The sequence below is a fragment of the Littorina saxatilis genome, linkage group LG16 (genome assembly GCF_037325665.1).
Source record: "Littorina saxatilis isolate snail1 linkage group LG16, US_GU_Lsax_2.0, whole genome shotgun sequence".
Taxonomy (NCBI): domain Eukaryota; kingdom Metazoa; phylum Mollusca; class Gastropoda; order Littorinimorpha; family Littorinidae; genus Littorina; species Littorina saxatilis.
In genome coordinates, this window is record NC_090260.1 from 26,200,514 (window position 1) to 26,220,564 (window position 20,051).

Genomic DNA, 20,051 nt, shown 5'->3' on the forward strand with positions numbered 1-20,051 from the left:
CGATTCCCCCCTCTATGTTAAAACATTTAGTCAAACCTTGACTAAATGTAAAAATGGGGAACAAAGAAAAGGTGTCAAATGTTGATTAAAGTTTTTTGACTCACATGCGAAGCAAAAGTGAGTCTATGTACTCACCCGAGTCGTCCGTCCGTCCGTCCGTCCGGCCGGCCGGCCGGCCGGCCGGCCGTCCGGAAAACTTTAACGTTGGATATTTCTTGGACACTATTCAGTCTATCAGTACCAAATTTGGCAAGATGGTGTATGATGACAAGGCCCCAAAAAACATACATAGCATCTTGACCTTGCTTCAAGGTCAAGGTCGCAGGGGCCATAAATGTTGTCTAAAAAACAGGTATTTTTCACATTTTTCACATTTTCTCTGAAGTTTTTGAGATTGAATACCTCACCTATATATGATACATAGGGCAAAGTAAGCCCCATCTTTTGATACCAGTTTGGTTTACCTTGCTTCAAGGTCAAGGTCACAGGAGCTCTTCAAAGTTGGATTGTATACATATTTTGAAGTGACCTTGACCCTGAACTATGGAAGATAACTGTTTCAAACTTAAAAATTATGTGGGGCACATGTTATGCTTTCATCATGAGACACATTTGGTCACATATGATCAAGGTCAAGGTCACTTTGACCCTTATGAAATGTGACCAAAATAAGGTAGTGAACCACTAAAAGTGACCATATCTCATGGTAGAAAGAGCCAATAAGCACCATTGTACTTCCTATGTCTTGAATTAACAGCTTTGTGTTGCATGACCTTGGATGACCTTGACCTTGGGTCAAGGTCACATGTATTTTGGTAGGAAAAATGTGTAAAGCAGTTCTTAGTGTATGATGTCATTGCTAGGTTTAGTTATTTGACCTTGACCCTCAAGGTCATGTAAAGGTCAAGGTCAAGCATGTGAGTCGTATGGGCTTTGCCCTTCTTGTTTCAATTCTTGCGCTTCGTAATGAAAATGAAAAACAAAAACAAATAAGCAAATTAACTAAGATATATATTGCACAAAGCGTTATGAAAAATGGGCGACTTTCATCTGACGAGATAAAAAATCTTTAACTACGAAAGAGCATTTCGGTGTTTTATTGCTTGTTTTTATGTTTTTTATAATCCCGTATACATTCGTTTCTCCGTGTTCTTGTCTGCGACCCTGCTGATCCGACACACTCGGATATGACACAGCAAACCATGTAGTATTCTCTTTTTCTCTTACTCCTTGACACATCACAGCATCTCCTACTCCCATCCCATAGTGTATAACACCTTACCTTTGGAGGCCAGCCACTCCTTGATAATATCAAAGTTCTTGTCCACCCACTGCATGTTGGTGACAGTGGTCTGTTTGACTCTGTTCATCGTGCTAGTGATGCTTGACACGTCGTAGTTGTCCATCAGGTATTGCAGCTGAAAAACATCATGTTTTTAATCAAAATGTTTGTACATTAAGTTTGCCCATCCTGAACTTAGGTCAAAATGAGTTCGGCTCATTCTCTCCCTGACAGGATGCCTTGAGTTTCCTTGTCTGGCAAGGAAACGGATTTTTTTTATTTTTTTTATTTTTTTTACATATTTAGAGCTTTTTGTAATGTATTATCAATATAAGCAGATTCCGACATTCGCGATCGTCGATAATGATTTTTCATGGTGTTTTGTAATTTTTAAATTACAAAGGAATTGATAATTATGTAAGACAGTTTCAAGCGAGCTATTTTTCACGGCTGTATTTACTGTGCAAACAACTCTAACTATGGCAAAAGTGTCACGTGATAATCAACCGTTTGGTTTCGGCGCTCACTGGAGCAGACGATTTTTTCTGTAACCCGTTGACAGTGATGAAACCATATATTACGGTCTCCTTCCAGCAGCAGTCCCAAAATTTCGACTTCTTTTGACCTTAGAACGATGTCTTTATCATAACTGTGAAGAACAGAACGGAGATCACTGTCGAAGTCGGCCAATCTGCAATCATTTTTGTCTGGCGAACACCGATCTCCAAATTTAGATCAGTGCTCGCGAAAACCATTATGGGAGATAACTCTGTATTTTTGTTTTGATATATTCGCGTAGGACGTGTAGTGTCCGGTCAGGTAGAGAATGAGCCGAACTCATTTTGACCTGAGTTCAGGATGTACGTTTACCATGCACATCTTTGTTGGGCTTTTTATCAATAAACATGCATCTCTTAGTACATAGAATTGTCCATTCATACTTGATCATTCACAGTTGACAAACATATTATGACATATTATGATGTGTAATAGATCATGTGGATAATAATAAGTCGTATAGGTTTTAGGGTGAAAGACATTATTAAAGCAGAACAATGGTGACTGCGCGTGAAAGCGAGACATACAAAGACCAATAAATACTCTTTTCATGAGTGAACAAACCCGACGAAGTTATAATTCACAGTCATGGCAGATTTGAGATTTCCATATTCAAGTACAATTTCAATGTCATGACTTTATTGTTCGATCGCTAGTAATTCGGGTTGCTAATGGCAACAGAGTCGCGCTACCCAGGTGTGTGCGTGTGTGTGTGTCATCAGCCACCTGCACTTCTGGCAGTACGACAGAGAATGACACGTGGGTAGGGCATGCATTCTGTCTCTGAATCTGTAAAGCGTCACACCGTAACGGAGGGTAACTTCAATCATCAGCATGCGTTTAATCACAGTAAGGATAAGGATAAGGATAAGATTTCATATAGTCATGTGAGTTTACCCCCATGGAAATTCAGGTTGCTTTCTCTCTCGGAAAAGCGAGCTGCCAAGACAGTACGGCGCTACCCTTTTTACATTTAGTCAAGTTTTGACGGGTTTTTTTTCTCATTGTTTTGATAAATGTCTTTGATGACGTCATATTCGACTTTTTGTAAAAGTTGAGGCGGCACTGTCACACCCTCGTTGGCTCACGTAAGTGTAGCCTATGCGATGCTAACTTTTGTCTGTCTGTGCGTGCGTGCGTGCGTATGTATGTGTGTATGTCTGTGGTAGAAACTTTAACATTTGAAGACGTCATATTACATTGACGTCACATTATGACGTACGAGGGTTAGACGTCACGCGATGGAATTACTGAAAGTCTCGGTGATTGTTATTTTGAGCGGGCCGAGACTATTTGGCAGTCGTGTCCTGTAAGTAGGCTACATGCAGACAGACAGATCTAGATCTAGTGTCTCGCTTTCTTGCACAGTTTCACCTATGCTCTTTCTGTGTGTGTGTGTGTGTGTGTATGTGTGTGTGTGTGTGTGTGTGTGTGTGTGTGTGTGTGTGTTTGTGTGTGTGTGTGTGTGTATGTACTGTGTGTGTGTATGTGTGACGGAGTGATTGAGTTTGTGTTACTGTTTGTCGATTTCTTACGTGAGCCTTGAAGGCTTCGCCTCTTGTTTAAAGAATGAAGTGATGAATGAACAGCAGTTACGTGTCACAGTCTTGTCGTTTATGTAAGTTTTCAAATAAAAAAAATGTAAAAAAATCTTTCCCCAAACTCCACGTCACCTCATTTTCTTTTTATTTTATTTTGTTTTTACATTTAGTCAAGTTTTTGGCTCACGTAAGTGTAGCCTATGCGATGGTAAACTTTGTCTGTCTGTGCGTGCGTGCGTATGTATGTGTGTATGTCTGTGGTAGAAACTTTAACATTTTTGGCTAAACACCGAAATACTCATTTCACGTGGTTAATTTTCAAGCACCATCTTCAAATTATTGAAGCAATGATCAACATTGTGTCGGCATGTGTGTAGTTAAAGCGTGTATCCAAAGAAAACGGGTGGTGGGGGGTTTTGAAGGGGTACAAGCAGTTGACTGATTTGTGTCGTGTTTGGCATGTAGACGGCAGGTCAGGTGTCAAGATCAGGTCAGGGGTCGCGCGAAGGATTGTGGTCCAGTTCTCACCTCGCCGATTCGCCGGGGAAGACGATTTCATGTTGTTCGGTTTCTAAGCTCCAGAAAAGTAAATAAAGAAGATACCAAAGGGAGATTTCCTACAATTTGATCTGCACAGCGTGTTTCCAATGTCCACGCGAGGAAGAGCTGTCGAAAGCGCGGCAGTCAGTGTCGATCTTGCAGCCGTATCCCGGTAAGTTCAGAGACAGATCTAGTGTCTCCCACTCTGATAACGTGTCACCTACTGTTAATCCGTTTTGTTTTAATTTCTTTTTATTTCAGCAGACACGGATGTCAAACACAGTGCTAGGCAGTCACCTCTAGTGAAATGAGTTGATCTAAAGTGCCTGTAATGTTTGGATGTCTTTGCTCGTGGTTCGATTTATGTGAATTTCAAGACTTGCAGTAGAGTCTCAAGTTAAGTTTACTCTGCCCGAAAAAAACTGTCCACCATTTACTTGAACATGCAGATATAAGGAAACGGAATGAATCTGTTCTCAAAGTCAAAATGATCACGATTTTTTTCGTCAGATTCAAAACATGCACTGTCATGGTTTTGTCTGTACAATTTAGTAAGTCTTAAGTACTTTGCAACAACTTCCTTGAACGTGAAAGACAGTTTTTGAATGCTAGATCTGTATCGCGTTTCATTCCAGACTCGATCCTCTCTTTGATTGTAGATCTACTGTTTGCTGTTTACGCACTATCATATGATTCGTTATGTAACGTTTGGTAAGCTTACTTTGCCACAGCTTTCTTGTCTTTGTTGGCATTTCTGGCTGTGTTGACCGTCAGAATTATTTTAAGAACCAGGCTGCTGCAGTCGACATGTTTCGCATATTGTAGGGTTACCATGCTGCATAGGTAAAGTGGCTTGTATAACCTGACTATTCTGTTTCAAAACACTGTTTATATTTGTGTAGGTTGTAGTCATCATAACTAATCGCATTTTGCCATTTGTTTCAGAAAGGAGGTTAACCTACAACAAGATCGACGCTATGTCAGATATATGCCTCAGCCACATGAAGACTTCCGAATTTAGATCTACTCGGCATGGTGACAAGTCTTGATGAAAAGTATAGGACCGAGGACAGCAGTGGAAAAAGTGCCCACATGGCAGGTACCTAACCTATTACCCTAGTCATTTTATCTGTTTGCCTTCTTTTGAAAATTATACATGGAGTTGATATGATGCGTTAGTTTTAACTGTGTGTGTGTGTGTGTGCGTGTGTGTGTGTGTGTGTGTGTGTGTGTGTGTGTGTTTGTGTGTGTGTGTTACGGAGTGAGTGAGTTTGTGTTATGTTACTGTTTGTTGATTTCTTACGGGAGCCTTGAAGGCTTCGCCTCTTGTTTTTCTATAAAATTGATTGAAAATTTGGCCAAGCAATCTTCGACGAAGGCCGGACTTCGGTATTGCATTTCAGTTTGGTGGCTTAAAAATTAATTGATGACTTTGGTCATTAAAAATCTGAAAATTGTAATTTATTTTATTTTTAAATAAAACGATCCCAATTTACGTTCATCTTATTCGTCATCATTTCCTGATTTTAAAAACATATAAATATGTTATATTCGGATTAAAAACAAGCTCTGAAAATTAAAAATATAAAAATTATGATCAAAATGAAAATTCCGAAAACGATTTAAAAACAATTTCATCTTATTCCTTGTCGGTTCCTGATTCCAAAAACATATAGATATGATATGTTTGGATTAAAAACACGCTCAGAAAGTTAAAACGAAGAGAGGTACAGAAAAGCGTACTATGCAGCACAGCGAAACCACTACCGCGCTAAACAGGCTCGTCAGTTTCACTGCGTTTTGCACGAGCGGCGGACTACAGTCATTGTGAAAAAATGCAGTGCGTTCAGTTTCATTCTGTGAGTTCCACAGCTTGACTAAATGTAGTAATTTCGCCTTACGCGACTTGTTTTCCCTTCTTTTTCCTGAATGCATGTATTCATGTGTCCCAGCCCTGAAACTTTTGCTGTGAACTTGGGTTCTTTATTGTGCGCATGCGTACACACGGGGGTGTTCGGACACCGAGGACAGTCTGCACAAAGTTGATTCTGGGAAATAAATCCCTCGCCAAACGTGGGGATCGAACACACGCCGATAGAGACAACTGGTTTTGAAGACATCACCGCTACCGACTGAGCTATTTCCCCACGACAGGAATATGGTCAGAGTAAATTAGCTAGGGTTGTTGTACCTGTGACAGGTGGTAGTTGCTGTGGAAATGCTGGGTCACCTTTGATACGATAGATCCAAGGTCTCGAGACGTCACGCTGTTGAACAAAGTGACACACTGTGTTAACCTCTTTTCATACAATCTTAAATATCGCTGTGGGACAAACACCGCGTGCTCGCATACTTTTATGCAGACGTAGATATATTAATGCTTAAACATGCTCTAGCGCACACACACACGCACGAACACACGCATGCTCGTACGCACGCACACACAAACATATACGCACGCACGCACAAACATACACACGCGCGCGCGTACGCACACATGCTCGCACAGACACACAGACACACAGACACACACACACACATACACACACAGACACAGACACAGACACAGACACAGACACACACACACACACAACGTTTCCCCACTACCCAAAACATACTATATGCACCGCCACCTACGCACACATTTATACAACCTCTACGTATACCTCACACGTGTGGACTTCCCCTTTCTTTGCTTCTATTGTCTTTGACAGCCAACATTCATTTGCACAGTTGGCACTGTAAAACCAGCACACAATCTATCAAACCAGCCAACCTGTCTTTGAGCATGGGGAAGTTCTCCATGACGAAATTGAGCGCCACGTCACGACCGTAACGGTTGTCAGCCACAGAGTTGATACAGTTCTCCGTCTCCGATTTTGATATTTCATCGTCGTACAGACACATGTCTAGGAACCTGAGGAAGCACAATAAATAACCAGCCTCAGTCACAAAAGAGTTTGTTTGTTTGTTTGCTTAACGCCCAGCCGACCACGAAGGGCCATATCAGGGCGGTGCTGCTTTGACATATAACGTGCGCCACACACAAGACAGAAGTCGCAGCACAGGCTTCATGTCTCACCCAGTCACATTATTCTGACACCGGACCAACCAGTCCTAGCACTAACCCCATAATGCCAGACGCCAGGCGGAGCAGCCACTAGATTGCCAGTTTTAAAGTCTTTGACCCGGTTCGAACCCACGACCTCCCGATCACGGGGCGGACGCCTTACCACTAGGCCAACCGTGCCGGTTACAATAGAGTGGCACCTCCTTTCTAAGACTCTGATTTTTCAGATTTTCTTGTCATGTCCTCTGTAAATGTACCTCCCAGTTTAAGACTACCTCCTTTTGAAGACATTTTTTATTTTTATTTTCTTCTTCTTCTTCTTCTTCTTCTTCTTATACTGGCCGTATAAAATTTCATCTCACACGGCATCACTGCAGAGCGCCTAGAACTGTACCCACGGAATATGCGCGATATAAGCGTCATTGATTGATTGATTGATTGATTGATTCTTCTTCTTCTTCTTCTTCTTCTTCTTCTTCTTCTTCTTCTTCTTCTTCTTCTTCTTCTTCTGCGTTCGATAACTCTTGTACTTTATGTTTGAAGACCTCGTGTGTTTAGATTGTGTATGTCTTAAAAGAACAGTATTAATGTAAAAACGTAGAAACCTACACAGAGACACCCCAGACACTGAACGTTTGTAATTCACTGATCCTGAAGATTACGGCTGAGTTTGACTACCTACCGTTCACACACTGACAACGATGACACACTGATAAGCTGGTCATGACAGCGATGATGACATTGACAGCGATAATGACAATGACGATGACAATGACAGTGATGATGACAGTGACAGTGATGATGACAATGACAGTGATGATGACAGTGACAGTGATGATGACATTGACAGTGATGATGACAGTGACAGTGATGATGACAGTGACAGTGATGATAACAATGACAATAATCATTACCGAAGTCAGATAGAAACACGTGAAGGCTTGAAGTAAAGACCAGCTTTCGGGCAAACACTACTCACAAGCAAAAAAACAACCCCACACACACTAAATCAAAACACGGCAGTTAAAGGAAGACAAAAGAAACACCACGACTCACGTCATGAGCACTGTGGGGTCCCTGGAGCAGCCGAGAGCGGCCCGCAGTCGGCCCTTCTCCGTGGTGTCGGTGGCTGCCTGGTAGGACCTGTAGATAAAGTCCCACACATCGTGGCTCCCTTCTCTCACCGCCGTGCAGTAGAAGCAAATGCGGAGGTTCACGTTGATCCTGGAGAGAAGAGAAAATAAGATGAGATAAGAGTACATAAAGTACAAATATATCTCATAAACGGCTGTCTGTATATACAGCCCACAGCATACATACTACCGCGAGAGAGAGAGAGAGAGAGAGAGAGAGAGAGAGAGAGAGAGAGAGAGAGAGAGAGAGAGAGAGAGAGAGAGAGAGAGAGAAAGAGAGAGAGAGAGAGAGAGAGAGACAGACAGACAGACAGACAGACAGACAGACAGACAGACAGACAAACAGACAGACAGAAAGACACAGGCAGCGACATATAGTCGGACGGAAAGACAGACAGAAAAAAAAGAAAGAAAGAAAGGAAGTCAGGGAGGAAGAAAAGAAAGAGGGAACGATCAGAAATGTATCGGGACAACAGCTACTGTGAAAGTTCCTGTATGTTTTACGATGTGCCCGATAACAAAAGAGAAGAAAGCTATGCACACACTTACTGATTTCCCACGGTTGACGAGGAGAAGAAAGCTGTGCACACACTTACTGATTTCCCACGGTTGACGAGGAGAAGAAAGCTGTGCACACACTTACTGATTTCCCACGGTTGACGAGGAGAAGAAAGCTGTGCACACACTTACTGATTTCCCAATCCGTTCCTCCAGTCGGACACCATGTCGGTTGCCTTGGTGACGCACGTCACGTGATCATACTTGCAGGCATCGCCAATGATCAATGACCTCAGTAACCTGCACAGATATTATGCACCATAGTGAAAGGCACAGTCCGTGGTCAGTCCTTTCCGTGGTAACGATCGGCTCACCATCTGATATATCTTTGGGATTTAGTAGGTAATAATCTAAGACTATGTTACTTTACTATATATCACTTTACAACAACAGAATGCAAGCTTGTGGACATTTCTTGATGAATTATTTAATTAACTTGCGCTGCTGTCAATCTGGGAAATTAATTCATGAAATAATCCCACTGTGTACACGAAGGAGTCAGGAAGTGGATTTTTGGATTGCGTCCATTTCGAAGGATGCGGCTTTCTTTCTTATATTTGGTGTTTAACGTCGTTTTCAACAACGAAGGTTATATCGCGACGGGGAAAGGGGGGAGATGGGATAGAGCCACTTGTCAATTGTTTCTTGTTCACAAAAGCACTAATCAAAAAGTTGCTCCAGGGGCTTGCAACGTAGTACAATGTATTACCTTACTGGGAGAATGCAAGTTTCCAGTACAAAGGACTTAACATTTCTTACATACTGCTTGACTAAAATCTGTACAAAAACTGACTATATTATATACAAGAAACACTTAACAAGGGTAAAAGGAGAAACAGAATCCGTTAGTCGCCCCTTACGACATGCTGGGAAGCATCGGGTAAATTCTTCCCCCTAACCCGCGGGGGGTGATGCGGCTTTTCCGTGTGAGAGCCAAGACAGATATCAGATAGTGAGCCAAATAATGTTCACGAGAAATGTAATGAACCAAGTACAACAAATTCAGATCAATGATCACATTGCCGAAATCATGTGACTAATACAATCATGTGCGTTGTTGATTAATTCTAATGTTTTTGTTTGTTATTCTCTGTCCTGTTACCTATTTCTTGAATCCTTGCTTTCTTGCTTGTCCGATTGGTTGAGTGATCCGATTTGGAATTCATCATTGAACCTGATTGCAATCCGTTATGTAAAAATCGTTTTGTTTTCACTTTGTCTTGTTATTTACTGAAGAGCGTTCGAGGTGTGTGCATCAGAAAATACCATGCTTTGTTTGAGTGAATGAGAAACTTGTGGGTTTTTCTTTCTCTCCATTTTATATGTTTGTCTTGTTATTGTGTTTGTTTGTTTCTGTTTCTGATTGTTTGTGATTTTTGTTGGTTCTGATTTGTGTGGTGTTTCCCCTCTACTTTCCAACGCCAGTGTGTTTGTTTTCTTTCTTGTTCTGTCATGCGTGTGTATGTATCTCTTCGTGCGTGTGCGTGCGATCGTGTGGGCTAGCGCGCGTGTACGTGTACGTGTACGTGTACGTGAGTAAGTGTTCGTGCGATCATGCATGTTGTTAATGCGTGTTTATGCGTCTGTACTATGAAACAAGGAAATTGAAACTCACACATCGACGGGCGGGTCATTGCCAGGCGGCATGTCAAATCCCAGCTGGTTGAGTGGCTCGTCCACAACCTGCTGCATGAAACGCTGTAACAAGGGGAACATACGGTAGGAATCTGTCAGCCTGTTTTCACCCCCACCCACCGAACCCGCACTGCCCCGCTCAGCCTAAAACCGCCCATTAATCTTACAGCGCTGTCACACCTTCAACCCGTCGCCCCCTTCTCTAGGTGACATCGGACGTCTTACCTGGAAGTCGGTGAACAGTTCCGATTGTTCAATCATCCGCTCCATGTAGTCGGTCTCACGTGCAAACGCTCGCCAGGGGCCGTAGTCCATCTCCTTGCTCATGTAGTCCACTGTCTTCAGGGCTATGCTCAGGTTCAGCATGTCAGCTCTGGGAGAAAATGGTTACTCAACTTTGTTTTCTTTTCTTTTAACATGTTTTTCATTCTTTTTAAATACATGTATAACAACACAACAACACCACCAACAACAACAGAAAAGAAGCACGCACACACACACACACACACACACACACACACACACACACACACACACACACACACACACTGGCACACACGCACGCACGCACACACACACATACACACGCACGTACGCACGCACGCACGCACACACACACACACACACACACACACACAAAATTAATATACATTAACTTCCCGGCACAAAATAAATGTACCCCACAATACGTCTGGGCCCTACAGAAACTTTCACATGACCATGTTTTGTATCTCGTTTTACTCATCAACAATTCAACAAGTGATGTAATAGTATCACAGTAGCAAATTGTCTATCTGTCAAGAAGTCGAATGTCCAGAAGAAAGAATGACAAGCCAACAAAAGATCCCTTCACGTTCCTGCTCTACACACGGGTAAAATTGGCTGGGCAAGCCTTCTTCCCATGGTTGTAGACTAGGCAGGACGTGAATAAAACATCTCTGATCTCCAAAACGAAAGGCAAGACAAACAAGAGGCGAAGCCTTCAAGGCTCACGTAAGAAATCGACAAACAGTAACACAAACTCAATCACTCTGTCACACATACACACACACACAGTAAGCATAGGTGAAACTGTGCAAGAAAGGGAGACCCTGGATCTGCCAATTAGTCTCGGCCCGCTCACAATAACAATGACCGAGACTTTCAGTAATTCCTTTGCGTGACGTCCAACCCTCTTACGTCATAATGTGACGTCTTCAAATAGTTTCTATCACACACGTCAAACACTTTTGACCGAGACGTAATCTTCTTATGCGAGCTTTATCCATAGACTCGGAAATGTTAAAGTTTCTATCACACACACACGCACGCACGCACGCACGCACGCACGCACGCACGCACGCACAGACAGACAAAGTTTATCATCGCATAGGCTACACTTACGTGAGCCAAAAAGTGAAGAGTTCATAACAAAAGAATTCGAGACTAGGTATCCACAATCAGAATAAAACGTGTTCAGTTGCACAGTTTTCGAAGACTAATATTCACAATTATCACAATCGGGACTGAACAGATAGGTCCTGTTGTTATGTATTCGAAAAGGGATTTTCATATTTGTATTATCCCATTGCTAAGACATTTGGGTTTGTTTGTTTGTTTGTTTGTTTGTTTGTTTGTTTGTTTGTTTGCTTAACTTTGCCGGGACTGGGTGGCCGAGTGGTAACGCACTTGCGCTCGGAAGCGAGAGGTTGCGTGTTCAGGCCTGGGTCAGGCCGCAATTTTCTCCCCCCTTTCCTAACCTAGGTGGTGGGTTCAAGTGCTAGTCTTTCGGATGAGACGAAAAACCGAGGTCCCTTTGTGTACACTACATTGGGGTGTGCACGTTAAAGATCCCACGATTGACAAAAGGGTCTTTCCTGGCAAAATTGTATAGGCATAGATAAAAATGTCCATCAAATACCCGTGGGACTTGGAATAAAGTAAAAAAAAAAATCCATCTCACACGGCATTAAGTCTCAGGAAACATGAATACATGTACACGCATGCAGGAAAAAAAAATATGGGTAGCGCCGTATGTATGGCAGCTCGCTTTCCCCGGGGAGAAAGCAGCCCGAATTTCCATGAGGGTAACCTCACTGGACTGTAAATCTTATCCAATCCAATCCAATCCAATCCAAAAACGCCCAGCCGACCACGAAGGGCCATATCAGGGCGGTGCTGCTTTGACATATAACGTGCGCCACACACAAGACAGAAGTCGCAGCACAGGCTTCGTGTCTCACCCAGTCACATTATTCTGACACCGGACCAACCAGTCCTAGCACTAACCCCATAATGCCAGACGCCAGGCGGAGCAGCCACTAGATTGCCAATTTTAAAGTCTTAGCTATGACCCGGCCGGGGTTCGAACCCACGACCTCCCGATCACGGGGCGGACGCCTTACCACTAGGTTAACCGTGCCGGTAGACATTTGGGTTGCTTCCTCTCATTGGAACGCAATCATACAACAAAAATAGCGCCACCTAGACGTGTAGATCTACGTATTTATGTGTCATCAGCCACCTGCACTTCTGGCAGAGTGGCACGGGTCATTTACGTTTCACGCCCGTGATGCCATGTTAACTCTGCAAATATGCTCACATTTTAAAGAAAATGCAAATTAGGTCCTATTTTGATCTGCTTCCCAGGGACCATGGCCGAGGTGCACGAGAAAGTTACCAACCGGGTGGGAGTTAGCCGCTGTGTTGCATTGGTTGGATTTGGTGAGATTTCAACGAATCAGACTCCGCGGTTTTTTTCCCTCCCGTTTGGGTTTAACCTATTTTCGCTCCGTGCACTCAGCCCAGAGTGTCCCGTCTCGGTCTTCGGCCAGCCAAGCTTCACTAGTCTCGGTGATGTCTAATCCAGCGTTCTCAGTGTCGAGATTTAGTTTCAGGCCAACATATTGTTTTGATATCACTTCAAGCGATGTTGGGGGGGGGGGGGGGGTGTATTTTCAGTTACCAAATTTGATATGTATAATAAACAAAAAAATACTTACTTGACAAGATTCCATGCATCGTCCAAAATGGCCGCCCTGTTCATCTCATGGATAGCCTGTAAGTCAGAGCATTTGAGGTACTCATTAAATATCTCTTAACAAAATAGCTCGAGTTTTAAATTGTAGGAACATTTCGCGCACTACCGTAATTACCAGTTCGAAAACCTCTTGCTCGGAAAAGTAGTAAGTGTTAATTAAGTCTATGTGGTCTGAAAAAACCTCCCTAGGGAGGAAAACGTCTTGCGTTCCTCAGTCTCTATAACACTTTCTACCCCACCTATGTTGACCAAGTTGTTTGTAGCCGAGACCAGCTGTGCTGCGGCAGGTCACTCAGAACTGTAGTAACTGTGTATCAACACGCTGGAATGCAGGCGTTAGATCGACGTTACAGGAAGCGACTGAAGTGACTGTGTGTACGGATATATCCGTAACAGGTCAGATAGAGCCATATGAGTGGGAGACAGTGAGTTAATCAAACTAAAGCCTATACCTGTCATGAAAGGCCACATGCAATGAAGGAAACACTTTTGGGCTGGTCCCAAGTTTAAAGGAGTCCCCTCATCGCATATAATTGTAGGCTACATCAAGTCGTCAAACACAAGCTTTGTTCTTGAAACACTTTAGCGTGTTTCCAGTTGTTTATGTTCAAATTATGCAACGACAATTCCAAGCCAGTGACACAGAGTGTGCTTTGTGTTCAACTGCTCCATGAACAATCCAAGCAAGTGGTATACACTATTGTTCGTGTTCAACTCTTCAATCACAGTTCTTGGCAAGTGACATAACTGTGTTGGTTTGTGTTTCTTCTTCTTCTTCTTCGTTCATGGGCTTAGACTCCCACGTTCACTCATGCTTTTAGCACAAGCGGATTTTTACGTGTATGACCGTTTTTACCCCGCCATTCAGGCAGCATACGCCGATTTCGGGGGAGGCATGCTAGGTATTTTCGTGCTTATATAACCCACCGAACTCTGACATGGATTACAGGATCGTTTCCGTGCGCACTTGGTCTTGTGCTTGCGTGTACACACGAGGGGGGGTTAAGTCCCTAGCAGGTCTGCACATAAGTTGACCTGGGAGATCGGAAAAATCTCCACTCTTTAACCCACCAGGCGGCAGCGACCAGGATTCGAACTCACGACCTCCCGATTAGGAGGCCGACGTCTTACCACCACGCCACTGCGCCCGTCGGTTTGTGTTTACATGCTCACCAGCAAGCGACACATAGTATTGTTTGTGTTGAAGCGTTCAGTGACACTTCGATAGCTGCAAGTAACATACATTGTTAATAGTGTCCAACAACTACAATTCTATACATATTAAGTTCAACTGTGCAATGGTAATTGTAGGCAAGTCGTATACCTTATGGTTTGTGTTCAACTGTGCAATAGTTATTGTAGGCAAGTGGTATACCTTATGGTTTGTGTTCAACTGTGCAATAGTTATTGTAGGCAAGTGGTATACCTTATGGTTTGTGTTCAACTGTGCAATAGTTATTGTAGGCAAGTGGTATACCTTATGGTTTGTGTTCAACTGTGCAATAGTTATTGTAGGCAAGTGGTATACCTTATGGTTTGTGTTCAACTGTGCAATAGTTATTGTAGGCAAGTGGTATACCTTATGGTTTGTGTTCAACTGTGCAATGGTAATTGTAGGCAAGTCGTATACCTTATGGTTTGTGTTCAACTGTGCAATAGTTATTGTAGGCAAGTGGTATACCTTATGGTTTGTGTTCAACTGTGCAATAGTTATTGTAGGCAAGTCGTATACCTTATGGTTTGTGTTCAACTGTGCAATAGTTATTGTAGGCAAGTCGTATACCTTATGGTTTGTGTTCAACTGTGCAATAGTTATTGTAGGCAAGTGGTATACCTTATGGTTTGTGTTCAACTGTGCAATAGTTATTGTAGGCAAGTGGTATACCTTATGGTTTGTGTTCAACTGTGCAATCAGAGACATCCAACCGTCTGTGTCGTAGTTGACCCGGAAGTAACCTCCGTGTAGCAGGTTCACAACCACCCAATCAGCGTCCGCTTCCGGCAATGTGATGTTCACTGTATGCACATTCATTAGACATTAATTAGTTGTTAAATTAGTGCGTGTGTGGGCGTCTGTGTTTGCGTGTGTGTGCATGTGCATGCCCATGTGCGTATGTGTGTGTGCGTGTGTGTGTGTGTGTGTGTGTGTGTGTGTGTGTGTGTGTGCGTGTGCGTACGTACATGCGTGCGTGCGTGCCTGAGTGTGTGTGTGTGTGTGTGTGTGTGTGTGTGTGTGTGTGTGTGTGTGTGTGTGTGTGTGTGTGTGTGTGTGTGTGCGTGAACTAACCGACTGCACCTTTTTTTTCTCCCTAAAAAAAATTAGACGATACTGTCAAACAAACTATCAATATCACCACTCCATTGCATACTTAAGTGTATCATTTGTAACGTAACAACACCCACGACATGTGCAACATCTTTTCAATTATAAGCGCACTTAAAATCAACAACATACTAGTTTGCTGTGCTGAGTGGACTTTTTTGTAATAGTTTCACAGTTTCACATAGGTGTCACGTGCGTAACTAAATCGATCTATTTCTTTCCCAGAGTCAACTTTGTGCAGACTCTCCTCGGTGGCCGAACACCCCCGTGTGCACGCATGCGCACGATAAAGAACCCAAGTTCACAGCGAAAATCTCAGGGCTTGGAAACATGAATACACGCATGCAGAAAAAAGAAAAAACAAGAAATTCCTCCGAGGTAGGAAAAACACCCCCGTCAAAGGGAAATAACCTTCTCAGTTGGTGGCAGTTACTGATTGAGAATGGTTATTTCCCTTTGACCATTAAGATGTCCCTCTATAAGTCCTTGTATAATTTTAATCCACCAATAACTCCTTAACCGTGTGTTTGACTGGTCCCAATTTTTGTAAGGACCGTCTCAGGAATGTATAGAACCTGTTCACCAAGTTTGGTGACGATCGGTCCGTTCATTCTTGAGATCTATATGCGAACACAAACACACAAACACACAAACACATCGACCGAAACCTATACACACCCCTATACCGGGGGTGTAAATATGGGTAGCACCGTATACTGTATGGCAGCTCGCTTTCCCCAGGGAGAAAGCAGCCCGAATTTCCACGAGGGTAACCTCACAGGACTATATAAAATCTTATCCTTATCCTTATCCTTAAAAAAAATGGTGACGCTGCTAAAAAAAAAAGCTTCGGTCCATGTTTTCTCCTTGGTGCAGGTAGAAGGCTGATGTTATTCCATATACACACCTGGGCAGATCTAAAAGGCTGCCAATGATCGGATACTTATAGACTCACTCTGGATACATGAACACGATTTGAAAGTAACACTATGTACAATTAGTCTCTCCTGGAGCATAGTGCACGAGAAGAAAATATTGTTAGTTACATGATTGATCCATATGGAGCCAGTGGATGTCTGTCCACGATTTGTTGAAGACTCCTTCAGTATTGGTGGTGTATGTGATGGGTATTTCATACTGGTATCTGCCCAAAAATAATGCATAATATCATCATAATGTGATTGGTATTTTGCACTTGTATTTGTAAAATAAAAAACACAATACTAAGATATTCTTGTATTGCAAAGTGTTAATCGCAAGAGAAGTGCTAATTACATGTCCTGATTTTGTAAGAAAAACAACGCGATTGCCAGCCAGCCGGCCAGCCAGCCAGCCAGCCAGACACACACACACACACACACACACACACACACACACACACACACACACACACACACACACACACACACACACACTTACACATACACGAACACAAACGTCAACTACCCGGCCCCGAGAAAACGCAGGAGTGGAATTAGGGTGATTTGCTATTTCTGATTCAAAAGCTGAAGAAAAAAAGCATTGAAAACTGCAATATTAACTTCAAGATTTCTGTGGAAAAAATCGCCATTAAAATTATTTGTATCAAAATAGTGTTCTACGTTGTGGATCCCAAACCACAAAGTTCCCTCGGACCTGGGAACCCCTGTTTTGCACTTGGGAATATTCGCAAGCAAACGTGGTGTAATTTCAAAAACAAGAAGGGCAAAGCCCATACGACTCACATGCTTGACCCTGACATGACCTTGACCTTCAGGGTCAAGGTCAAATAACTAAACCTAGCAATGACATCATACACTAAGAACTGCTTTACACATTTTTCCTAGCAAAATACATGTGACCTTGACCCAAGGTCAAGGTCATCCAAGGTCATGCAACACAAAGCTGTTAATTCAAGACATAGGAAGTACAATGGTGCTTATTGGCTCTTTCTACCATGAGATATGGTCACTTTTAGTGGTTCACTACCTTATTTTGGTCACATTTCATAAGGGTCAAAGTGACCTTGACCTTGATCATATGTGACCAAATGTGTCTCATGATGAAAGCATAACATGTGCCCCACATAATTTTAAAGTTTGAAACATCAAAGTTTGAAAGTTATCTTCCATAGTTCAGGGTCAAGGTCACTTCAAAATATGTATACAATCCAACTTTGAAGAGCTCCTGTGACCTTGACCTTGAAGCAAGGTAAACCAAACTGGAATCAAAAGATGGGGCTTACTTTGCCCTATATATCATATATAGGTGAGGTATTCAATCTCAAAAACTTCAGAGAAAATGTGAAAAATGTGAAAAATAGCTGTTTTTTAGACAACATTTATGGCCCCTGCGACCTTGACCTTGAAGCAAGGTCAAGATGCTATGTATGTTTTTTGGGGCCTTGTCATCATACACCATCTTGCCAAATTTGGTACTGATAGACTGAATAGTGTCCAAGAAATATCCAACGTTAAAGTTTTCCGGACGGACGTCCGGACGGACGGACGGACGACTCGGGTGAGTACATAGACTCACTTTTGCTTCGCATGTGAGTCAAAAATGAGCGTACTCCACACATAATTTGAACATCCATTATTCAAACAGGTTTCACACGCTTCCGTCGCACCGTTCATTATTTTTGTTTACCAATACGTTTAAAACAAATGCTTCTGTCAATGTTTACTGACAAAAACAGTAATCATGTGTCAAATACTGGATCAGCGTTGGGATGCTCTTGTGAAGGAATTGTTCTCGTCGTATTTTTTTCCCACTTACCGTACGTACTCCTCGTACTCTAGACAATCATACGTACAAAATACAGCAAAATCGTATGGGTTCCCTGGTCTGTCCCCTGTTTATAAAATCCACCAAAAAGACTCACCCGTGTGCGCCAGTGTCAGATGACAAAGGAGTGCCGAACATGAAGCGTTGCTGTGTCAAGGTCAGGCTGCCCCCCACTCTGTGCACGTTCACAACGGGGTATCCCATCTGGGTCACCCACGGATCCATGATTTTCGTCATGTTCAGGATCACACCTTGATCGTCTGAGTACTGTCGAAATAAAATGACGTGTGACAGATATTAGAAGAACGGAAACGAAAAATGCTGTGCTACTGACTAGTAGTCATACAAGAAAAGAAAATCCAATCGTTGGAAGAATAATCGAAAAAAGGATCCTGTTCCATGATCATCGTCATGTTCAGGTTCACACTGTGACTGGCTGAGTACTGGCGAAACAAAATGACGGTTGACAGATGTTGAAAGGATAACATCGGAAAACATTTCGCTACTGACTGTAGTCATATACAACAAAAGAAAATCCCATCTTTGTAATAATCGAAAAAGTATCATGGTCCATGATCATCGCCATGTTCAGGTCCACATTTGGACCAACAGAACTAAAGGGTGGATGGGCAATCTTGAAAATATTCTAACAATACGAAGTGGCTACAGCTGTCAAGATAATTTGACGGTTGACAGAAGAAAAAAACACAAGGACAAAGGTTTTGATACTGATTGCTGTCTTTTCAAATGTGAACATCCAATTGTTCATATAATAATGGCAACGGTTGGATTTAAGACTTGAAAGTTAGCCTTTTCATGATCTTTGTCACGTTTGGATCCAGGCTTGGCTGGCTGAATACTGCAAAGGGAGGAACAAGCGGGAGACACGTCCTTTAACCGATGCAATGTAGAGGATAAACGGACACGCAAAACAAGTTGCAAATTCTGTTATTAATATATTGATACATACGCACACATACTCTAATACTCAGATTTAAAGAGACGCAAACGAACAAAGAACACAGGGACAGATAGACGGCATATCCGTTGAGCGATACAAAGATAAAAGTGACACGCAACAAAAAAGTTGTTGCTTTGAAAATTGCACACATACAGAAACACACAACCATACACACCTGAAAGCGCGCACGCACGCACGCAGGCACGCACGCACTCAAACACACACACACACACACACACACACACACACACACACACACACATACACAACCACACTCACACACACACACACACACACACACACACACACACACACACACACACACACATACACACACACACACATACACACCCACACACAGTCGCTGCTTAATTATGATGACCATTAACCTACCTGATCAAGTGCTGCGAACAGGTCCTTAGGTTCAGCGTTACCGAGCAAGTTGTTCTCCAGGTACAGCTGTCATACACACATGCAGCAACATGATTATATTGTATGGACAGCTCTTGTTACTCTGCATACACAGAGAAAAACAACTAACCAACAACGTGTTGACCGCATGTTACCACATTAATTTTGGTGCAGCTGATTTACACCAATGCTCAATAATGATCACCGACATTTAACAAACTAACAGTTGTAAACTTCCAACATCTTCTAAAAAT

At 42.7% G+C, this 20,051-nt stretch overlaps 1 protein-coding gene across 1 annotated transcript in view; it reads right to left on the minus strand.

Annotated features, from left to right (window-relative positions):
* Positions 1 to 20,051, minus strand: part of LOC138950689 (uncharacterized) — a gene marked incomplete in the record, with an annotated part of 144,084 nt that overhangs the window by 41,789 nt on the left and 82,244 nt on the right. Inside the window, 12 exon segments of the mRNA XM_070322403.1 lie at positions 1,283 to 1,418; positions 6,113 to 6,188; positions 6,698 to 6,838; positions 8,048 to 8,215; positions 8,815 to 8,922; positions 10,298 to 10,380; positions 10,543 to 10,690; positions 13,299 to 13,354; positions 15,222 to 15,352; positions 16,706 to 16,803; positions 18,523 to 18,692; positions 19,780 to 19,845. Coding sequence (XP_070178504.1) covers positions 1,283 to 1,418; positions 6,113 to 6,188; positions 6,698 to 6,838; positions 8,048 to 8,215; positions 8,815 to 8,922; positions 10,298 to 10,380; positions 10,543 to 10,690; positions 13,299 to 13,354; positions 15,222 to 15,352; positions 16,706 to 16,803; positions 18,523 to 18,692; positions 19,780 to 19,845 — 1,381 coding nt within the window.